The sequence below is a fragment of the Trachypithecus francoisi genome, unplaced genomic scaffold (assembly GCF_009764315.1).
Source record: "Trachypithecus francoisi isolate TF-2019V2 unplaced genomic scaffold, Tfra_2.0 Lachesis_group3, whole genome shotgun sequence".
In the NCBI taxonomy this organism is placed as follows: Eukaryota; Metazoa; Chordata; class Mammalia; order Primates; family Cercopithecidae; genus Trachypithecus; species Trachypithecus francoisi.
The window spans coordinates 66,492,818-66,516,932 of record NW_022681468.1 but is presented as its reverse complement, the minus strand read 5'-3'; the positions used below and the strand labels follow the sequence as shown (position 1 = coordinate 66,516,932).

At 38.6% G+C, this 24,115-nt stretch overlaps 1 protein-coding gene across 3 annotated transcripts in view; it reads right to left on the bottom strand.

Moving 5' to 3' along the window:
- SEC23A (Sec23 homolog A, COPII coat complex component) overlaps window positions 1–24,115 on the bottom strand; it is a 75,876-nt gene that overhangs the window by 26,903 nt on the left and 24,858 nt on the right. For all 3 annotated transcript variants that reach the window (XM_033188217.1, XM_033188216.1, XM_033188218.1), the window contains 6 exons: window positions 18,102–18,260; window positions 16,551–16,666; window positions 9,387–9,510; window positions 7,184–7,264; window positions 5,265–5,354; window positions 3,405–3,511 (listed from right to left, as the gene is read on the bottom strand). In XM_033188217.1, the coding sequence (XP_033044108.1) occupies window positions 3,405–3,511; window positions 5,265–5,354; window positions 7,184–7,264; window positions 9,387–9,510; window positions 16,551–16,666; window positions 18,102–18,260 (677 nt within the window). The remainder of the gene's footprint in view (window positions 1–3,404; window positions 3,512–5,264; window positions 5,355–7,183; window positions 7,265–9,386; window positions 9,511–16,550; window positions 16,667–18,101; window positions 18,261–24,115) is intronic.

Sequence of the window (24,115 nt, the reverse complement as noted above, 5' to 3'; positions counted from 1 at the left end):
GGTTGAAACGTGTGAATTATCTCAGTGTGGTAAACAGTAAGAAGCAAAAAAGAATGAGAATGTGTAAAAGAAGACATTAGTAATTTTGAAAGTTATGTTTTAATGCAATTTAAAGACTTCATGATTATACTAATAGTTTGGTTTAGTGTTTTATTAATTATTTTAATTTAGTTTTAAAAATCAAAGAATTAAAAACAACACTGTTTGAATCAGTACTTTCCAAACTTGAATGACCATATTTATTTGCTTTAAACTGAACTATGAAGGTGATTTTTTTATTCTGAAAATATAATGGTGCAACAGAGGAAATACATTCCAAGTGAACACATGCAAATTTACTACTTATTATTTGTTTAGACATAAATTAAAAGGTATGTTCTTAAAGTCAAGTTTAAAGGGCTTCTTGACATTGTAAAAATCGGTATTCTACATTTCCCATACCCCTTCACCATGATTCTTACAACTAGTTTAAACCAAAATTCCTGGATCAAAGTTATTTTCTATATGAAAAATAGAGTAACTTTGTCTTCTCAGGAGCCTTTATTTTCATATGGCTTATTCACTTAACAAAAACACTTGTCTAGGCCCCTATAGTCATAGTCCTAGTTTAAAAAAAAAAAAAAAAAAACACACAACTACAACAAAAAAAACAAGATGCTCTGATCATTAGAAATGGTTGGGATAAGTTAACTTGAAAAGATGGATGCTTTTGGTAAGACACAATGCTATAAATGGCACCATAACACACATATCTCTCTACAAACACCCTCATAAATTCTGTGCAAACTGAAAATATATAAGCCCATGATATTCTCACAAGACAGCAACCTGTCTCTTGAAAGAGTAATCTAACCTTTTAAAACTTTTCATTTTAAAAATATTTCAAACATAAAGACAGTAAGAAGAGTGGAATAAACTCCTATATATCCATCACCTAGATTGATCAATTGTTAGCATTTTAACACATCTGCATTATCATTCTCTCTCTCCCTTTATATACACATTTTTTGCTGAACTTTCCTAGATTAAGTTGGAGATATTATGACCTTCTGCCCGAAATACTTCAGTGTCTATCTCCTAAGAACAAAAAATTATCTTATATAGCTCCAATTATTAAATTGGTGAAATCTAACACTGATATAATGTTATTATCATATAGAAAGAGACCATATTCATATTTACCCAATTGTCTAATAATAGCTTCTAAAGCGAAATTTTTCCCTGACATTGCATTTTGTCCAGGATCACACATTGGCATTAGTGGTAATGTTTCTTTAGTATCCTTTAATCTGGATCAGTTGCTCAGACTTTGTCTTCCAAGACATTTTTAAGTAGTATAAACCAGTGACTTTGTAAAATGTAAAAACTCCCTTATTTGGTATGTCGTTGTTTCCTTAAACAAATGTTCTGAATGTCAAATTTAAGGCCGGGCGCGGTGGCTCAAGCCTGTAATCCCAGCACTTTGGGAGGCCGAGACGGGCGGATCACGAGGTCAGGAGATCGAGACCATCCTGGCTGACACGGTGAAACCCCGTCTCTACTAAAAAATACAAAAACTAGCCGGGCGAGGTGGCGGGCACCTGTAGTCCCAGCTACTCCGGAGGCTGAGGCAGGAGAATGGCGTAAATCCGGGAGGCGGAGCTTGCAGTGAGCTGAGATCCAGCCACTGCACTCCAGCCCGGGCGACAGAGCAAGACTCCGCCTCAAAAAAAATAAAAATAAAAATAAAAACAAATTTAATGTGTGCGCACACGTGTCTGTGTGCGCGCACACATGTTGAGAGGCATAAATAAACTGAGAAGTTTGCCAAGAATCAGTACTTCCAAGTTCCTTATCTGAAATCTGAACAAATCTAAGGGAAGGTTCAGTTGACATTTTTTCTTCAAATGAATAATGTATCCCCATGACATTGTTCCAGGACATGAAGTCAAAGCAAGGTAACAGAACAGGACAGTCAATCTATGTACAACCCTGTGCTAAGTAATAGATCATCCAATACAACTAATACTCAGTTCAAATGTTGTGTTCATGTCCATCACTCACCAAAAGTCTTACGATTTTCAAGAATGAAGCTAAAGTTTAAGTACAGTTAATGAAAATAAGAGCTACAAATGCCTTCCTTGTCCATTGTCTAGACCATGACTAAACTGGGTAAGTTTACTGATCAACACTTTCCCTATCCAGACAACCAAGTTCAAGACAAATAGAAATAAAGACCAAAGCCTGTTCATTTCTAGATTCACCTCATCTAAAAATCTCTTCCTAACTAAACTCATTCCACAATTATTTTCCTTTTGTTTTATACTTCACAAATACATAGAGATACCAAAGTAGCAGCAAAATAATTTATTCCTAATTCTTAATAAAAAGAAGCATACTAAATTCAATTAAATTTGTTGTCTCTGCAAATCCTGGGCAAAGAGCACATGAACAAATACATGCCTTATTCGGAGAATCTATCACAAAGATAGGAATAAGAAAAGGTATCTGTTGGGCCTTTTATTCCCTTTTGGGGACCCTGCCTATAACAACAAATTAGAAAATGACTATGCTACACAAAATACTACCCTATAATTGAATCTGTTAGATACAGACTTTGCCTTTTGTGGTCTCAACAAGTGCTAGTCAAAGTGTGGTATGTGAACCAGTGCCATGAAGTCAATAGAGGAACTGACAATCAATATTTAGAATGTGAGCAACTTCACAGAATAATCTTGTATCTTATTAATCTAATAACATAAAACAGGGAGTTTGTTTTAAATCACTTTTTTAAATTTCATTTTTCTAGTAATTCATTTTTATTGTATTTAATAAAAGCATCTGTACCCGAAGGATTAGGGAAAAAACCACTGTCTGTGGCCCTTTACCACAGACAGTGTGAGGACTACTCTATACCACACCGTCATATAGCAGGAGGCTAAGTGTGTTCACGGCTTCTGCATTCATACTCTCCCACAACAGAACCTACTCCACAAAGCAGGAGCTGAGTAATGGCTTAACAGATGAATTAAATGACTAATAAAACTTGAAAAAAATAGCTAAGAATTTTTATCACTGGTTGAAAAGTAATGTGATTAATTAATGTGCTATCATATATATAATGGATTATATATATTATTATTGACTATTATAGGTAAATGTTTGATTTTTCTCCTCTCACAGGAATGAGGTAAATAATATTTTGAAGGGTGTGTCTTAGAAGTACTTTTTAAAATTGCTCTTACAGTTCTTAGTAATGAATATTGTAGCAAATAAGCTGGGTTAGAAAGAAATAAATAAAATACTATTAGTCACAAATATTCACTTGCTAGTCATGGATGTCACCCAAAATAGGAATCCACTTTGGAAACACAACCCAGATAGTTGTGATATGAAAATCAAATCTCTTAACAAATACAACTTACTTCCTAGCAATGGTGGTCACTCGGATGCGTCTCTGCCCACTTGAATGCTGATACTGAGTCACAAACTGGATTGCACCACGCCCTCCTTGAGGAATTGGAGCATTATGCTGTATAAATATAATGGAGTAAAACCTAAGCAAATTTTACTATGTTGTTGTCATATAATCACACGCTACATGTCCTAGCACTAAAAATAACTCATTCTAAAATTGATTAGAAGGATACTTTATTTCCAATGCATTCAAAACAGTTATAATTTGTCACACAGAAGGGAGAAATTAATTTGGGAGAGGAGGAAAATACTCAAGAATGAGAGAAGTCAGTCCCGCTAGGAAATCAATTTTCAAGTAATATATAAGCCAGAGGGACATGAAAGAACAAAGAAAAGGGAGAGCACAAAGAAATTAAAAGACAAGACCTAAGTGAGGTCATTTAAGCCAAACTGCACAGTTTGGATATCCCTTATCCAAAATGCTTGGGTCCTGAAATGTTTTGGATTTTATATTTTTTCAAACTTGGGAATATTTGCCTTATACCAATTGAACATCCCCAAATCCAAAACTCCAAAATCCAAAATGCTCTCCAATGAGCATTTTCTTTGAGTGTCATGTCAGCATTCATAAAGTTTCAGATTTTGAAACATTTCAGATTTCAGATTTGAGATGTTCAACTTTTAACTGGATAAAGAGAAATTGAGCTAAGTCCTCGTCCCCTAGGTATAGAAGATGAAAGCAGAACTTCTAGGAACATAATCATATGATGAACAACCAACCAATGAAAGATTAATAATGAGAAGAAACTAATAGCAATATATAATAATTATCATCAGAAAGAAATACAAGTAGTCAATAGGAAAACTTTATTCATGCCTTCTGACAAGACATTCTTGCTTTGTTGTTTTTTTTTTTTTTTTTTTTTTTTGAGACGGAGTCTTGCTCTTTCGCCCGGGCTGGAGTGCAGTGGCCGGATCTCAGCTCACTGCAAGCTCCGCCTCCCGGGTTTTACGCCATTCTCCTGCCTCAGCCTCCAGAGTAGCTGGGACTACAGGCACCCGCCACCTCGCCCGGCTAGTTTTTTGTATTTTTAGTAGAGACGGGGTTTCACCATGTTAGCCAGGATGGTCTCGATCTCCTGACCTCGTGATCCGCCCGTCTCGGCCTCCCAAAGTGCTGGGATTACAGGCTTGCTTTGTTTTTGTGTGTCATTTTGTTTTGCTTTTGTCAATAAGAGTCAATATATTTCTTATAAATTTTAATGTTTAAAAAAAAACTATTGCACCTGCCTTAGGAAAGCTGATTGTTAATATTTTATGGTTCATTTTATGCCTAAAAACTATTAATAAATAAGTCAGTAATTTATATTATTCTTCAATGTGATTAATTACCTCCTGTGGCAGAAAAAAAAAATTCTTCCCAAATATGATTACTTTCCAAACTTTTTCTATGGATTCTGACATATGAGACCTTCCTGTAGGAAGACTCATGTATCATATATACTTTGTGACAACCAGAAAAAGCTAGACATCTAATTGCAAAAATGTGTAAGTAGAAGGGAATTTTAAGTAACTGCATTTATCCTTCAAGTTTATATTCAAAAAGAAAGAAAGAAAGAAAACAGACTAAAAGTTGGGCTATCCAAGGTTTGGCGTTCATAGGTTTCCCTGCATTTCTATTACAATATGTCCTCTCACCAAGTAGTTTAGCCTTGAAAAATATAAAATATATATATATATAAATTCCAATACAGAAAATAAATTTTGGGTTATATCTACTATAGGAAAAAAATATATGAACTATTCATGGTCTAAAGTAAGTACTTACTCAAATGTACATTTTGATATTCAGATGTAGAAAGTCATACCTGATTGACAACCTCAAAATATATGGCTAAGGTTGTAGTGGGACTAAGTCCACATATCTTCCACTGACATGTGCCACCTGTTCCTATCTCCTGTAAAATAAAATAAAGCATGTTTGAAAGTTAGAGACACAATTTATTAATTTTATATTAAGGTGAAAAAGGAAAAAGACCATAGGAAAAAAGAAGTCATGTTTCAAACTAATTCAATGATATTAAGAGCTTAAAATATGTTAAGATTATAAGTATATTATAAAATAAAGCATTTTTTACATAATAAAAACAAAATAATTTTTACATAATAAAAGTAAAATTCAAATTCTTTTTTTTTTTTGAGATGCAGTCTCGCTGTGTCGCCCAGGCTGGATGGAGTGCAGTGGCGCGATCTCGGCTCACTGCAAGCTCCGCCTCCTGGGTTCATGCCATTCTCCCGCCTCAGCCTCCCAGTAGCTGGGACTACAGGCGCCCGCCACCACGCCCGGCTAACTTTTTGTATTTTTAGTAGAGACGGGGTTTCACCGTGTTAGCCAGGATGGTCTCGATCTCCTGCCCTCGTGATCTGCCCGCCTCGGCCTCCCAAAGTGCTGGGATTACAGGCTTGAGCCACCGCGCCCGGCCATAAAATTCAAATTCTTGCTAAGTAAATTACAAAAGCATTAATGTAAGTTCTTCATACTGTTGTCTTTAAAAACATATGCTATTTGGCCAGGCGCAGTGGCTCACACCTGTAATCCCAGCACTTTGAGAGGCTGAGGCAGGCGGATCACAAGGTCAGGAGATCGGGACCATCCTGGCTAAAACGGTGAAACCCCGTGTCTACTAAAAATACAAAAAAGTAGCTGGGCATGGTGGCAGACACCTGTAGTCCCAGCTACTCGTAAAGCTGAGGCAGGAGAATGGCATGAACTCAGGAGGCGGAGCCTGCAAGTGAGCCGAGATGGCACCACTGCATTCCAGCCTGGGCGACAGAGCGAGACTCCATCTCAAAAAATAAATAAAAAATAAAAGCATATGCTATTTAATGAAGTAGTTGCAACTAACATTATCCTTCTATCCAACTACTTGATCTATATAAAGAGGAACTGATTTAACGTATAATATATGCATTTACGAACACATGTTCTCTGGATGAGAATTGTTAAGCACTCTGATTCCCAAGAAAACGTCATAGATATAGATAGACCTTTACCACGCAAACTGCTTATATATATTAATTTTTTAGCTTTGCCATTTTTAAAGTTGATTACTCACTTTGTATTATTTGTCCCATCATCCTCTCTACAGCTACATTTTACAGTGCATTATACTTCCATTAAATTGGATAAAAATAACATAAAGAACTGAAATTCCAAATCTGGCTAATTTGGTTACTTTTTTGAAAATTCTGGTAACAAAAATCAATTTAGAGCTAATTTTGACTTTCAGAAGTCTCCAAATTTCCAAATCATTAGTTGTTTTTTTTTTTTTTTAGGTACACTGGGGCAAGACATAATTTAGGCATAAAAAATAGAAGACTGGTGACAGTACAAAAGTTTTAATTAGGGGTGGATGGGAAAAGGGTATGCAGAAAGAGCAACCACGAATGGAGGTATACCAATGGAAGCTGAACTACATAAAACAACCAATATAAGAATTCTGAAAGGAATGCTATAGGCTGCCATCCCAAGTTTTTGTTGATGCTATCCTGTGCATTCACTGTATCTTTTTTTCTTTTTTGGCGGGGATAACGGGTGGGGAACAGGGTCTCTCTGTGTTGCCTGGGTTGGTCTCTAACTCCTGGGCTTAAGCAATCCTCCTGCCTCAGCCTCCCAAGTAGCTGGGATTACAGGTGCAAGCCTGTATATATAGGCTGTATATATAGCCTGTAAATATAGGGCCTGTTTCTGGCCCTATATTTTCTTTTTAGAATAAACACAACTTACATTTTCAGACACACAGGGTCCTTTAGAATTAAGCGACACACAGGGTCCAATGGCTCCTGAAATCTTTATTTCCCTTGAGGTCTGCAAAATAAGAATATAGCATATTCGGTTTCCTCAAAGGTAAGTTCAAATGTTCAACTACAGGTGTATAAGAATATAAGATATTCATCTATATTTAAAACTCAAAGCCAATGAAAATATACTAACATGAAAAATAATCAATGAGCACTTCTATGCTCACTGCCAAATTAAAAATCTGGCACCGACCTAATTTTAATCTTCTATTTTCATTAGCACATAGGAGGTCTCCATTTGGGAACCTCATCCTGACTTCACACTCCTACCTGCTCACCCAAAATTCACAAATCCTAATCCAAAACATTAGACACCCTATTCTATTTTTCCTCCCAAAGAAAATCTGTCACCAAGATTGGTCTCTACCCAGTCTCTCCTGCCACCAAAATTTAAGCTATCACAATACCTTCTATCTAAAAAAAAAAATTAGAAAGCCTACTTTTCTTACTTGAGATTCTTTTACCTGACATACGCAGAATAGCACTGTCAGATGAATCTTACACAAAATACCTAATATGACACATATGTCTGCATACTACAACCAGCTCCCACAAATTTAAGCTATTTCCCCTCATTCCAATACAAAGCATCTACTCTCACTGGGCAGTTTTCTCAAACATACAATGCTGATTCTCACCTCTATGCCTCTCCTCACACCAGGTTCCTGAATAAAATGCATTATCCTCTAACATCTTTAAAAAAAAAAAAAAAACTGTGGCCAGGCACGATAGCTCATGCCTGTAATCCCAACACTTTGAGAGGCTGAGGCGGGTGGATCACCTGAGGGCGGGAGTTCAAGATCAGCCTGACCAACATGGAGAAACCCCGTCTCTACTAAAAATACAAAATTAGCTGGACATGGTGACACAGGCCTGTAATCCCAGCTACTCAGGAGGCTGAGGAAGGAGAATCACTTGAACCCAGGAGGCAGAGGTTGTGGTAAGACGAGATCACGACACTGCACTCCAGCTGGGCAACAAGAGCGAAACTCTGTCTCAAAAAAAAAAAAACTATAAGTCACACTCCTCTAGAATAAATTGTGTCCTATATATGTTCATTTTTCTTCTCTAAAGCTTTATAGCGTTTTTATAATTACTATGTCATTCTATCACATGCACTGTTTTCTTTTCCTGCCTCTCTATCAAGAGAATGCTAAGTGTCTCTACAGCAAGACATGTACCTTAGATATCCCTAGGCATCTCTGTAATTTCCCACACAATGTTGGGCATATAGCAAGCATTCAATAAAACAAGTTTAATAAATATTTAATGAAAATTCAAAATTAATGTGCTTAGAATTAATTTAAAAATAATCAATTAGGATTAGAAGCACTTAGCCTTTGGGTATTTTAACTCCAAATTTGAAATAAATGATAGAATTATGTAGTAACAACTAATCATAAAACAATTACTGATTATCCAAAGGTAAAAAACAGTTTCCTCTTAAGTTAGATAACAATTCCCATCATTAACCTAGCACTAACATGAATAGATTTGGCTCTACAAAAGATAAAACAGGCCGGACATGATGGCTCATGCCTGTAATCTCAGCACTTTGGAAGGCTGAGACAGGCAGATCACCTGAGGTCAGGAGTTTGAACCAGCCTGGCCAACATGATGACACCACATCTCTACTAAAAATACAAAAATTAGCCAGACACGGTGGCACACACCTGTAGTCCCAGCTACTCAGGAGGCTGAGGCTGGAGAATCACTTGAACCTAGGAGGCAGAGGCTGCAGTGAGACAAGATCACGCCACTGCACTCTAGCCTGGGCGACAGAGGAAGACTCTGTCTCAAGAAATTAAAAAAAAAAAAAAAAAAAAAAAGAAGATAAAACATACTTTAAAGAGTTAAGCCCTTTATAAAGAAAAAAATAAAAGTTAAAGAATTATTTTACAATATTATTCTACTTTTCTAACAATTGTTCAGAAATGCTCAAGTAAAGTCTCATACATTGAATGATGACACTCTTGTGGTGAAGAAAATCTCTAACTCAGGTTTCAATATAAAATAACCACAATTTTGAAAGCAAATACTAAATTTGATTAATGACATTTTAGAATTATACTCAAGCCTATAAGTTGTCTCTTGATAACATATCACACATGCCAAGTTTTGGTTCTTACCTTTATTTCTAGTGTACCACCAAAGCCCATTTTAAACTGTCCATGCATGTCTTTGGTAAAGACTCTTTGAAAAGTTTGTTTGAATAAGGAAGTATTGAAAGAATCACCCATTACCATGTATCCTCTGCATGGAAAGAATAAAAAAAAAAACATACTTGAAACAGTTACTGAGTACATGGGTTAAAATCATAGAAGAAAATTACCTCTCAAGACTACCAATAAATTTTAAAGATATTTCCCAAAATGTGCTGTATTACTCATTTTTAATATTCAAATATATATGAGAATATCCTCACCCCACAAACAACCTCAATTCCAAGGATAACAGAGTGCCCCTAACAGGTGCGTTTGTCTTTGGTAATTTTTAAAAAATTCTTCTTTAAATAGGCAATATATCCACTATATTACAAAATTCAAAAGGTACAGAAGAGTATATAGTAACAAATGTTCTCCATATTGGTAAAGGTACCTGACAGTTTCCAGCATGCATTCTCTCTTTTTTTTTTTTCAGACAGGGTCTCACTCTGTCGCCCAGGCTGGAGTGCAGTGGCACAATCATGGCTCACTGCAGCCACAACCTCCTGGGCTCAAGCCATCCTCCTACCTCAGCCTCCCAAGTAGCTGGACTACAGGTTGCACCAACATGCCCAGCTAATTTTTTTTTTTTTTTTTTTTTTTGTAGAGATAGGGTTTTGCCATGTTGCCCAGGCTGGTCTTGAACTTCTGGGCTCAAACAATATGCTCACCTCGGGCTGCCAAGGTGCTGGGATTATAGGCATGAGCCACCCATCCGGCTCATTCTCACTCTTAAAAACGAGTATGTGTGTGTATGTATATGCATGTATTGCCTGTGTCACATGAAATATACATGTTATACTGAGCAAATGAGAATGGAAGAAAATTAAGAGAGTATTTTCACTTTATACACTTACTTTAAATTTTTTTCAATAAGCATATACCTACTTTTTTAATTTAAAAATTTTTTAATATTAACTTGAAAGTTTAAAACTATTTTGATACCATTCCTTCTCTAATAGATTGGCAAAAATCAGTTTGACAGCAACATATTATGTTGGTGAAGCTATGGAAAAACGGGCACTCTCATACACTTCTGCTAGGACTGCAAAATGGTACAACCCCAGTACAGAGCAACTTGATAATATCTAACAAAATTATATATGGATTTCCTCCTTAATCCAGCCACCCCACTAATAGTAATCTATTTCAAAGATACTGTAACACAACAAAAACAGAGAAACAAAATACATTCACAAGGTTATTCACTGAAGCACTATTTGTAACAACAAATGTTTTTTGTTTCCTTTTTTCCTTGTGTTTGAAATACCGTATTTCAAACACAAACTCAGAATAACACAAAACTGAAAACAATCCAAATAATCATGTAATTAGAGACTAGCTGAAAAAATATTACATCCACACAATGGAGTAATACACTGCTACAGACTGATTTCTAGGATATAAGTGAAAAACACAAAGAGGGGAAAGATGTGTAAAATATTCTGTTTATATAAAAGGGGGGTACATATATGCATACAAATATTTAGACATACTTGTTCACATTTTTAAAATACTTTATTACTTAAACATCAATAAAAGATACAATCAAAAATTGAAATAGGCAAAAGAATAAAACTGATCAGTTGTAACTGACTATAATTTTATTTTCAATATCATTAAAAGTTTTTATGTTATCTCTGATGCTTATTAGAAATTGCATCCTTTTACGTTTTTTAATGTTACTGGTACATACATTTATAATTAAACTTTGTACACTGACCTTGATCCAGAAGTCTTACCAACTTCACATATTAATATCAATAGTTTATAGATTCTTTCAGATTTTCTACAAACATGTTATCTATGATGATCTAACTCTTCATTATACCTGATAATACATCCCATTTCTCTGCTCCCTTTTACAGTAAACCTCTATGAAGGAATTGTCCACACCCTTACATCTATCTTCCAAATAAATCCAAAATCCAACTACTTCCCACCATCTGTACTACCATCACTTGGTATTCTTACATCCCTATACTCTACTAAAGACAAATGAAGTCAGCGATCTTTTTAAACCATTAAGTCAGATCATCAAACTCCTCTGTTGAAAACTCTCCAATGCCTTCCCATCTCACTCAAGGTAAAGTCCAAAGCCCTTTAAACAGGCCTTTGTAACCTACCCTCCTCACTCACTCCATTCCAGCTACTTTGTTCTCCTTGCTATTTCTCAACATCACAGGTACATTCTCTTTTTTATTATTATTTTTTGAACCCAGGTCTCACTCTGTCACCCAGGATGGAGTGCAGTGATGCAATCACGGCTCACCATAGCCTCGACTTCCCAAGCTCCAGCAATCTTCCCACCTCAGCCTCCCAAGGAGCTGGGACTACAGGCACATACCACCATGCCCAGCTAATTTTTGTATTTTTGGTAGAGACAGGGTTTCACCATGTTGCCCAGACTGGTCTTAAACTCCTGAGCTCAAGCAATCCACCCACCTCAGCCTCCCAAACTGCTAGGATTACACAGGTGTCAGTCATAGCGCCTGGCCCCAGGTACATTCTCAACTTCGCACTTGCTATTCCTCGCTTGGAATACTCTTACTTCATATATACACATGACTCTCACTTCCTTACATCTTTGCTAAAATATCACCTTCAATAAGGCCCTGCCTATTCATGCTATTTAGAACTGCAAAGCCCAATTCTTCTTTCCTGACCTTTTTTCCTTCCCAATGCTATCACCATCTGACATCCTATCTACCATACTTATCCCATCTCCTCTCATTAGAACTGTACAGTCTAACATGTGGCTAGTTACATTTAAATGTAAAGCAATTAAAATTAAACTTTTACTTCCTCAGTCATACTTACCACATTTCAATGGGACAGCACAAAGAATATATCCACTGGGAATTACACGGAAGAGCTCTGCACTAGAAGATAAGCTCCATGAGGGCAAAGATTTTTATGTTTGGTTCACTGCTTTACTTGCAGTGCCTTGAGCAGTTTGCTACATAGCAGGTGCTCATTCATTTTTATTAGATGAATGAATTGAATAAATAAACCTGAGAAAGGCTGACATATCTAATCGATTTTTAAGCCTAATTATTTCAAAAATAATAACTGCTCATGGAAGAGGAAAGAATATCTCCCAAGTCATTCTATGAAGATAGTTATCCTGATGCCAACACCAAACAAAAGATAACTACAGGCCAGTATCTCCTATGAAGACAGATGCAAAAATCCTCAACAAAATGCTAACAAATTGAATTTAGCAACAATAAAAAGGATTATACACCATGACCAAGTGAGATTCATCCCAGAAATTCAAGGTAGGTCTAAAATCCAAAAAGCAGTGCAATATACCATATTAATAAGGACAAAAGCCACATGATCATATCAATAGCTATAGAAACAGCATTTAACAAAATCCAAAAACACATTTTCATGAGTTTTTCGAAGGGAACTTATTTAATTTGATGAAATCCACAGCTAATATCTTCTAATGGTAGAAGACTAAACAGGGCTGGGTGCAGTAGCTCATGCCTGTAATCCCAGCACTTTGGGAGGCCGCGGCAGGTGGATCACCTGAGGTCAGGAGTTCAAGACCAGCCTGACCAACATGGTGAAACCCCGTCTCTACTAAAAATACAAAAATTAGCTGGGCATGATGGTGCATGCCTGTAGTCCCAGCTATTCGGGAGGCTGAGGCAGCAGAATCGCTTGAACCCAGGAGGTGGAGGTTGCAGTGAGCAGAGATTGTGCCACTGCACTTCAGCTTGGGCAACAAGACGGAAACTCCATCTCAAAAAAAGAAAAAAAAAGACTAAACAACTTCCCCCAAAGATCAAGAACAATACAAGGATATTCACTCTCATCATTTTTAATCATTTTTAATAGACATTCCAGCCAGGGCAATTAGGCAAGGAAAAGAAAAAGCATGTAGATGGGAAGGAAGAAGTAAAACAATACCAATTTGCAGATGACATGATGTTATATAGAGAAAATCCTAAGAAGTCCACAGAAAAACTATTAAAACTAATAAACAAGTTCCACAAGTTTGCAGGGTATAAAATCAACATATAAAAATCAATTGTTGGCTGGGCACAGTGGCTCATGCCTGTAATCCCAGCTCTTTGGGAGACCAAGGCAGGCAGGTAACTTGAAATAAATATGAAAATTAGCCAGGCAAGGTGATACATGCCTGTAATCCAGATACTTGGGAGGCTGAGGCACAAGAATCACCTGAACCTGGGAGGCAGAGGTTGCAGTGAGCTAAGATTGTACCACTGCACTCCAGCCTGGGCAACACAGCGAGACTCTGTCTCAAAATTTAAAAAATTTAAAATTTTAAAACTCAAGGCACGGTGGCTCAGGGCTGTAATCCCAGCACTTTGGGAGACTGAGGTAGGCAGATCACAAGGACAGGAGTTCAAGACCAGCCTGGCCAACATGGTGAAACCCAGTATCTACTAAAAATACAAAAAAAAATTAGCCGGGTGTGGTGGCAGTCTCCTGCAGTCCCAGCTACTTGGGAGGCTGAGGCAGGAGAATCACTTGAACTCGGGAGGCAGGTCCAAGCCTGGTGACAGAGCCTGGGTGACAGCGAGACTCCATCTCAAAAAAAAAAAAAAAAAGAAAGAAAAAGCATGAACTAGGTTTCATCAAAATTTAAAACTTTTGTGCTGCAAACAATACCATCAAGAAAGTGAGGGAGGCCGGGCGCAGTGGCTCACACCTGTAATCCCAGTACTTTAGGAGGCCGAGGTGGGTGGATCTCTTGAGGTCAGGAATTCAAGACCAGGCTGGCCAACATGGTGAAACCCTGTCTTTACTAAAAATATAAAATAGCCAGGCATGGTGGTGCACACCTGTAATTCCAGCTACTGGGGAAGCTAAGATAGGAGAATCACTTGAACCCAGGAAGCAGAAGTTGCAGTGAGCCTAGATCGCACCACTGCACTCTAGCCTGGGCGACACAGTGAGACTCTGTCTCAAAAAGAAAAAAGTGAGGGAAAAAACCCGTAACAGAAAATATCTTTAAGTCATATATCTGATAAAGGAATTTATATCCACATAACAAACTATTTTAACAATAAAAAGAAAATAGCCCAAATTAAAAATGGGTAAAGAATCTGAATAGACATTTCTCCAAAGATATACACATGGCCAGCAAGCACATAAAAAGATGCTCAACATCATTAGTGTTCAGGGAAATGCAAATCAAAACCACAATGAGATATTACTTCACACCCACTTGGACAGATATCATCAAAAAGACAGACGATAGGCTGGGCCCGGTGGCTCACACCTGTAATCCCAGCATTTTGAGAAGCAGAGGCAGGAGGATTGAGCCCAGAAGTTCAAGACCAGCCTGGGCAACAAAGTGAGACCTCGTCTCCGCAAAACAAAAGTATTAACAATTAGTTAGGTGTGGTAGCATGTGCTTGTAGTCTCAGTTACTCAGGAGGCTGAGGTGCGAGGATTGTTTGAGCCCTGGAAACTGTGGCTGCAGTAAGCTATGATTGCACACTGCACTCCAGCCTGGGTAACAAAGACCTCATCTCAAAAAAATTAAAATACAGACAATAACAAGTGCTTACAAACGTGGAGAAACTGGAATCCTCATACTTTTGTAATGGGAATTTAAATTGGTACAGTCACTTGGGTAAACCGTTTGACAGTTCCTCAAAATGTTAAGGACGGATTACTACATGACACAACAATTCTGCTCCTAGATATATACGTAAGAGAAACAAAAACACAATCTCCACACCAAAACTTGAACACAATGTTCAAAGGACCATTATTCACAGTAGCCAAAAAGTGGAAATGAAACATTCATTAGCCGATGGATTCCTAAACAAAATGGGGTGTATCCATCAAATGGAATACTATTAAATGCACTTTGACCCCTTGTTCCCTTTTTACTCAGCAATAAAAATAAAATAAAATATTAGTACATTCTACAATATGGATGAACCTTGAAAACATTATGCTGAGTAAAAGAAACCAATCACAAAAGACCATATGATTCCTTTCTTTTTGAAACAGTCTCACTCTGTGGCCCAGGCTGGAGTGCAGTGGCACAATCTTCTTGGCTCACTGAAACCTCCACCTCCAGGTTCAAGTGATTCTCCTGCCTCAACCTCCTGAGTAGCTGGGATTACAGGCAAGTGCCACCACGCCTGGCTAATTTCTGTGTTTTTTAGTAGAGATGGGGTTTTGCCATGTTGGCCAGGCTGGTCTTGAACTCCTGACCTCAGATAATCCTCCCGCCTCAGCTTCTCAAAGTGCTAGGATTACAGTCGGGAGCCATGGCGCCCAGCTCTGACTCCTTTTTCTGTTTGTTTTTTGAGACGGAGTTTCACTCTATCTATCGCCCAGGCTGGAGTACAGTGGCACAATCTCGGCTCACTGCAACCTCTGCCACCCCAGTTCAAGCAATTCTCCTGCCTCAGCCTCCTGAGTAGCTGGGATTACAGGCGCCTGCCACCACGCCTGGCTAATTTTTGTATTTTTAGTAGAGACGGGGTTTCACCATCTTGGCCAGGCTGGTGGTGAACTCCTGACCTCATGATCTACTCGCCTCAGCCTCCCAAAGTGCTGGGATTACAAGCGTGAGCCACTGCATCCAGCCTATGATTCCATTTTATAAAATATCCAGAACAGGCAATTATCAGCTGTCTAAGGATGAGAGGGTGGGGAGAAGAGAAAGGAGGGAGTAATGGGAAGTAACTGCTAATGGGTACATAGTTTCTAGGGTAATGCAAATGTTCTAAACAAATTATGGTGATGGCTATGCATCCTGTAAATATACTAAAAGAATCAAATTGACATTTTAAACGGTATGTTTATGGTATGTGAATTTTATCTCAAAATGCTGTTAAAGTAATAAATCAAAATAATAACTTCAAAATATCAAAGTGAGCTTTAGAAAACAGACCTTTATAACTCCATATTTTTTAAAACATTTAAAAGTGTGCTTTACTGAAAGGAATATCAAAAACTACTAACAGATGTGTTGCCCTGAAGTACTGGGGAGATACCATTTTTCCCTAAACGGTCATTATTGCTTTATATCAGTAAATGTCATCATTTGCTTGTAATTACAAAAACTGTAAAAATTTAAATACATACCCAGTAAGGTTGGGACAGCATTTCATCTCCAGGAGACCTGTCTGATCTAATGCACATGCATAGATATCAATAACATGGCCAGTTGTAGCAGCTCGATTAGCCAATGCTTCAAAATGCTACAAAAGATTTTTTTAATTAAAATAATATACAAAATCATCCTATACATCTTTTTTCAATTAACAAATCAAAATGATCTAAGAAGGACTAAAAGAATAACTCATCATAATTTAAATTATGGTTTGCTATTTAACTTTCTGTAATGTTAATAAAATTATATAACAACTTCTGTGAGTCTGACATTTTCACAATTTTTTTCCTTAAAAGCCACTCTTTCTAGATAAACCCCTAGATGAAGCCAAATTTAAAGAAAGGCATCTTGTATATTTTGTTCTTCACACACAAATATAATAGAAAAACAACAGGCCGGGCGTGGTGGCTCACACCTGTAATCCCAGCACTTTGGGAAGCCGAGGAGGGCAGATCACGAGGTCAGGAGATCAAGACCATCCTGGCTAACACAGTGAAACCCCGTCTCTATTAAAAATACAAAAAATTACCCAGGCGTGGTGACGGGCACCTGTAGTCCCAGCTACTCAGGAGGCTGAGGCAGGAGAATGGCATGAACCCAGGAGGTGGAGCTTGCAGTGAGCGAAGACTGTGCCACTGCACTCCAGCCTGGGCGACAGAGCAAGACTTTGTCTCAATAAAAAAAAAAGAAGAAGAAAGAAAAACAATGGAGAACTCTCTTTCCTGGCTAAATCCATACCCAAGTAACAAAAACATCCAAAAATAGAGAAAATACAAAAAGTAGTAAGATAAATGAATCTAAAACCTTTATTGAAAGGTTTTAGAAGCTGTAACCAAGAAAAATTCCAAGTTCATAAAGGAAATTAGTTGGCAAGAAAGAAAAGCATCCATTAACAGTGGCAAAAATTATGTCATAAATTACTTTTAAAAATATAATACTGATGATATCAAAAAATACATGATACAGCACAAACTAAACTAAAACTGAACTCTAGAGAATTAAAAAATTAAGAGATACTAACAAATAGAACCAATATAAGAGAGTCAAAAATCAACATTAGTGAAATGTTCTTACACAAACCCAAAAAATGGGAAGTTAGATGAATATAAAACAACTCACAAGAAAATGATGGACTATTTAAACTATGAACAATATTCATATCTGAAGGAAAAATTAAGGACTGCCTCTTGGAAATGAAAAACTGAAAAATGTAAAAACAACTTTTCCTAAACAGAAAGACATTCTTTAACATGAATATTTAAGAAGGCATAGAATGTTTCTCTCAGTAATAATTTTTAAGGAGATACCTACTGACACCTACTATGAAGTGTTTAAATATTTCAAACCAGAAAAAGTATAACAAATTATCAAGAAAAAATGAGTATTTCTCCAATTCTGAATACCAGTTGTAGTATCAAACTGTATAACATCAATTTCTATCAAAAACTATTTGTATTCTTCTTCTGCCAGCAAATGAATACCTGTTTTCTAATAAGGCAAAAAGATTTAAAAGTCGAAATTACCTTAGTTCCCTTTTTAACATATTTGGCATTGTCTTTGTCAATGTCATGCCACGATCTTATAGGTATCTTCAACTCATCTCCAACCACCATTCCAGGCCCCTGAGTAGCAGGACCGCCAATGAACATCATGATGCGAGCACCAGTGTTGGGAAAAGTACACTATTGAAAAAAAAAGTCCAGAGTTTAAAACAAAACATATGGATATACATTTCTCACAATTTTTTATATATTCCTTCTAAATAAGAAAAAAGCATATATTTTCTAAGAAATAAAATAATCAAATGTTTACAATGAAATTTAAAAACAAAGGTATCTGAACAACTTTCTTTTAAAATCTTATGGTAAATAGTAGTACATTCCTAATTCTAAACTAATCTATGAGCCTAATCCCTATAAACATGGATATTTCTCCTGCTTAACTCATCTTAGACTGGGAAGAGTAGAGAGAGAAGTGGAAGAGTGAACATATTTTGTTTTGTTTTGGGTTTTTAATTTTTTTTTTTTTTAACTATGTTTTTTTTTTAGAGACGATCTCACTATGTTGCCAAGGCTGGACTTGAATTCCTGGGCTCAAGTGATCTTCCCACTTGAGCTGGAATGAGAAGTGCATGCCACTGCACCTGGCTCTTCTACTTTTTTGTTGGTGTTTTACTTTTGTTTTCGATATTTAGAACACAAGTATAATCGAAAAAAAAAAAAGGCTGGACCGGGCGCGGTGGCTCAAGCCTGTAATCCCAGCACTTTGGGAGGCCGAGACGGGCGGATCACGAGGTCAGGAGATCGAGACCATCCTGGCGAACACTGTGAAACCCCGTCTCTACTAAAAAATACAAAAAACTAGCCGGGCGAGGTGGCGGGCGTCTGTAGTCCCAGCTACTCGGGAGGCTGAGGCAGGAGAATGGCGTGAACCCGGGAGGCGGAGCTTGCAGTGAGCTGAGATCCGGCCACTGCACTCCAGCCCCGGCGACAGAGCAAGACTCCGTCTCAAAAAAAAAAAAAAAAAAAAAAAAAAAAGGCTGGGCGTGGTGGCTCACACTTGTAATCCCAGGACTTTGGGAGTCCGAGGCGGGTGGGTTACCTGAGGTCAGGAATTCAAGAACAGCCTGGTCAACATGGTGAAATCCCATCTCTACTAAAAATACAAAAAATTAGCCGGGCATGGTGGCAGACGCCTGTAGTCCCACCTACTCGAGAGGCTGAGGCAGGAGAATCACTTGAACCCAGGAGACGGAGGTCGCAGTAAGCCAAGATCATGCCGCTGCACTCCAGCCTGGGAAACAAGGTGAGACTCCGTCTCAAAAAAAAAAAAAGAGGCTGGACATACTGGCTCACGCCTGTAATCCCAGCACTTTAGGACGCTGAGGCGGGTAGATCACCTGAGGCCAAGAGTTGGAAACCAGTCTGGTCAACATGGTGAAATCCTGTCTCTACTAAAAATACAAAAATTAGCCAGGTGTGGTGGCACATGTCTGTAGTCCCGGCTACTCAGGAGGCTGAGGCAGAAGAATGGCTTGAACCCAGGAGGCGGAGGTTGCAGTGAGGCAAGATTGCACCACTCCACTCTAGCCTGGGCGATGGAGCAAGACGCCATCTCAAAAAAAAAAAAAGAAAGAGGCCCGAAGCAGTGGCTCACACCTGTAATCCCAGCACTTTGGGAGGCCAAAGCGGGTGGATCACAAGGTCAGGAGTTCAAGACCAGTCTGGCCAATATGGTGAAACCCTATCTCTATTAAAAATACAAAAAATTAGCCGGGCATCGTGGCGGGCGCCTGTAATCCCAGCTACTTGGGAGACAGAGGCAGAGAATTGCTTGAACCCGGGAGATGGAGGTTGCAGTCAGCCAAGAATGTGCCGCTGCACTCCAGCCTGGGCGACAGAGTGAGACTGTCAAAAAAAGAAAGAGAAAGAGAAAGAGAGAGAGAGAAAGTACGTATGACTTATACTTCTAATCCAAGTGAATGGATTGAATACCCCAATCTACTTCCACTTCCTCACAAGATGTCAGTGAAATAAGAGAAAAGTTGTTGTTTTAGGTGGATAACTTGAGGCCAGGAGTTCGAGACCAGCCTGGCCAACATGGCAAAACCCTATCTCTACTAAAAAAAATACAAAAATTAGCCGGGTATGGTAGCGCACACCTGCAATCCCAGCTTCTCAGGAGGCTGAGGCAAGAGAATTGCTTGAACCCAGGAGGTGGAGGTTGCAGTGAGGCAAGATCACACCACTGTACTCCAGCCAGGAAGACAGAGTGAGACTCTGTCTAAAATATAATAAAGTAAAATAAAAAATAAATAAATAGGCCAGACACCGTGGCTCATGCCTCTAATCTCAACACTTTTGGGGGCCAAGGTGGGAGAATCACTTTAGCCTAGGAGTTCAAGATCAGCCTGAGCAACAAAAGGAGACCTTGTCTCTAAAATAATAATAATAATAATAACAAAATTAGTTGGGTATGATGGGACATGCCTATAGTCCCAGCCTCTCAGGAGGCTGAGATGAGAGGATTGGTTAAGCCAAGGAGTTCGACACTGCAGTGAACCATGATCATGCCACTGCACTCCAGCCCAGGCAACAGAACTAGACTCTGTCTCAAAAAAAAAAAAAAAAAAAAAAAAAAAGTACATAAAATTTAAAGATAGGAAATAATGGAAGCAGTAGACCAGAAATTTTGAGGAATTCAAACAATAGATTGTACTGGATTATCAAAAGAATCAACAAAACATATCACAGATATCAAAAGTAAGCCAGATCTTCCCCAAGGAGGATGCCCAAAAAGCTCCATATTTGGAGTCAAAAAATACAAAAAGCAGCCATAAACCAAAGAAGAAATAGTGTTTATCTGTACCTCCAGATACAGCAGCTGATGACAGATTCTGCCATCAGCAATTCCTAAGAACCGCTCTCTGTAGAAAGTAGGCCATCTGCCTGGAGAAGGGTCTTTGCACAAAAATTAGAGGCCGAGAGATACAGAACCAAGCACATATTACAATGGATATCACAACAAACATGACAACTCTCAAAAGTTTCCGGAATTAAAAGCATTAAGAAAAATTTTAAAACCTCAATGGATGGGCCAAAAAGCATGTCTGAAGACTGAGTTAGCAATATGCAAAACCAAAGCTAAGGAAATCTCATATAAATAGAAGCAAAGAAAGATATGAGGAAAAAAATAAATATATAAAGAGACATAGAGGTCCAGCATCAATGTAATGAATATAGAACAGAAAAAGAAAAATAAATTAAGCTGAAGAATGACAACAGTCTCCAGAATGAAAGGGTCTACCAAAACCAAACATAAAGAAAGAAAAAAATCAAACCTAAATACAGCCTAACAAAATTTCGGAACTCCAAAATTAAAGAGAACATTCGGGCCGGGCGCGGTGCCTCAAGTGCTGGGTGTCATCCCAGCACTTTGGGAGGCCGAGGCGGGCGGATCACGAGGTCAGGAGATCGATACCCTCCTGGCTAACACGGTGAAACCCCGTCTCTACTAAAAATACAAAAAAAAAAACTAGCCGGGCGCGGTGGCGGGCGCCTGTAGTCCCAGCTACTCGGAGGCTGAGGCGGGAGAATGGCGGGAACCCGGGAGGCGGAGCTTGCAGTGAGCCGAGATCGCGCCACTGCACTCCAGCCTGGGCGACACAGCGAGACTCCGTCTCAAAAAAAAAAAAAAAAAGAGAATATTCTAAAAATGTCTAGTGAAAATATAAGCTTTCCTTAAAAAAGAACAAGAATGAGACTACATCCAATTATCATCAATAAACTGTATGTCTATGTCAGAACACTAGAGAGGAATGACTTAGATTTCCAAGGGAAGATTATTTTGAAAGTAGAATTCTATAGCCACCCAAAATACCAATGAAATGAGAGGGCCATTTTTTTAATGTTTGAATATGGAAGAACTCAGAATATTTATAAGAAACAAAAGAGTTTGGCCGGGCGTGGTGGCTCAAGCCTGTAATCCCAGCACTTTGGGAGGCCGAGACGGGCGGATCACGAGGTCAGGAGTTCGAGACCATCCTGGCTAACACGGTGAAACCCCGTCTCTACTAAAAAAAAAAAAAAAGCTAGCCGGGCGAGGTGGCTGGCGCCTGTAGTCCCAGCTACTCGGGAGGCTGAGGCAGGAGAATGGTGTAAACCCGGGAGGCGGAGCTTGCAGTGAGCTGAGATCCAGCCACTGCACTCCAGTCCGGGTGACAGAGCGAGACTCCGTCTCAAAAAAAAAAAAAAAAAAAAAGAAACAAAAGAGCAATTGGGTATGATCCAAAAGAAGTGACAGGATCCAGAAAAAAATGTAAAAGATATCCTGTGACTTTTATATATGAAAGTATCCTTCCCTGTGTATAATCGCTCTACTTTATTCCACAATTAATATTTGTATTGTCATATTAGAAATGCTATTTTATCTGTAATTTCTATAAGTAGTTATTGGACAAAATAGAGTACATTTTTTAACCTACACTACAGCTTCAGAAGAGAATGTAAATGATATAAACTTCATGATTTTTTTTTTTTTTTTTTTTGAGACAGAGTCTTGCTCTGTTGCCCAGGCTGGAGTGCAGTGGCGCCATCTCAGCTCACTGCAAGCTCTGCCTCCTGGGTTCACACCATTCCCCTGCCTCAGCCTTCACACCATTCCCCTGCCTCAGCCTTCCCAGTAGCTGGGACTACAGGTGCCTGCCACCACACCCGGCTAATTTTTTTGTATTTTTAGTAGAGACGGGGTTTCACCATGTTGCCCAGGATGGTCTCTATCTCCTGACCTCGTGATCCGCCCGTCTCGGCTTCCCAAAGTGCTAGGATTACAGGCGTGAGCCATCGCACCCGACCTTTCATGATAATTTTTAAAGTCACATGATTAGCCCGGCACAGTGGCTCACACCTGTAATCCCAGCACTTTGGGAGGCTGAGGTGGGCAGATCATCTGAGGTCAGGAGTTCGAGACCAGCCTGGATAACATGGTGAAACCCTGTCTCTACTAAAAATACAAAAAAATTAGCCGGGTGTGGTGGCGGGTGCCTATAATCCCAGTTACTTGGGAGGTTGAGGCAGGAGAATCGTTTAAACCCAGGAGGCAGAGGTTGCAGTGAGCTGAGATTGCACCACTACACTCCAGCCTGGGCAACGAGAGCGAAACTCCACCTAAAAAAATAAATAAATAAATAAATAAATAAAATCATATGGTTAACAAATCTGGAGAACAAGGAAAGTTGTCTTCTACTTATTTGTATATACCATTCATACTGTTTGAATGTTTTCACAAGGTATGATTATTCCTTCTATAACTTTCTTAACTAATAACAAAAATACCCTCTTCATTCTGGGTATCTAACAGCAGTCATGTAAAGCTGAAAAAGTGAAGAAAAGAGCAAATAAAACTATATACAGATACTTTCATAAAACACTGACACAAAGAACATCCAAACTTCAAATGTCCTATAGCCGGAGAGAAAAACCCACTAAATCCCTGTGAACTATATCTCTCATGCTCTCATTACAAGTCTCCAAGAAGATCAAGGGCAGTTTGGGAAGAAGTACACGGAAGAGAGAAGAGGGAAGCAAACAGCAGGCCTAGAAGAACAACTACAGATTCAAATGAAAACTTAGTAAGAGGCACTAAAGAAAAGAAAAAAAACCAAGAGAATGAAAATGAAATAAAGAAATAAAAAGATGACTGAAATAAAAAGCTAGCAAAGAAGAAGTCAATTTATATAAAATGGGAGTTTTTTTGAGACAGAGTCTTGCTGTTGGCCAGGCTAGAGTGCAGTGGCATGATCTCAGCTCACTGCAACCTCTGTCCACGGGTTCAAGCAATTCTCCTGCCTCAGCCTCCCAAGTAGCTGGGATTACAGGTGTGTGCCACCGTGCCCGGCTAATTTTTGTATTTTTAGTAGAGATGGGGTTTCACCATGTTGGCCAGGCTGGTCTCAAACTCCTGACTTCAGGTAATCCGCCTGCCTCGGCCTCCCAGAAGTGCTGGGATTACAGGCGTGAGCCACCGTGCCTAGCCGGGA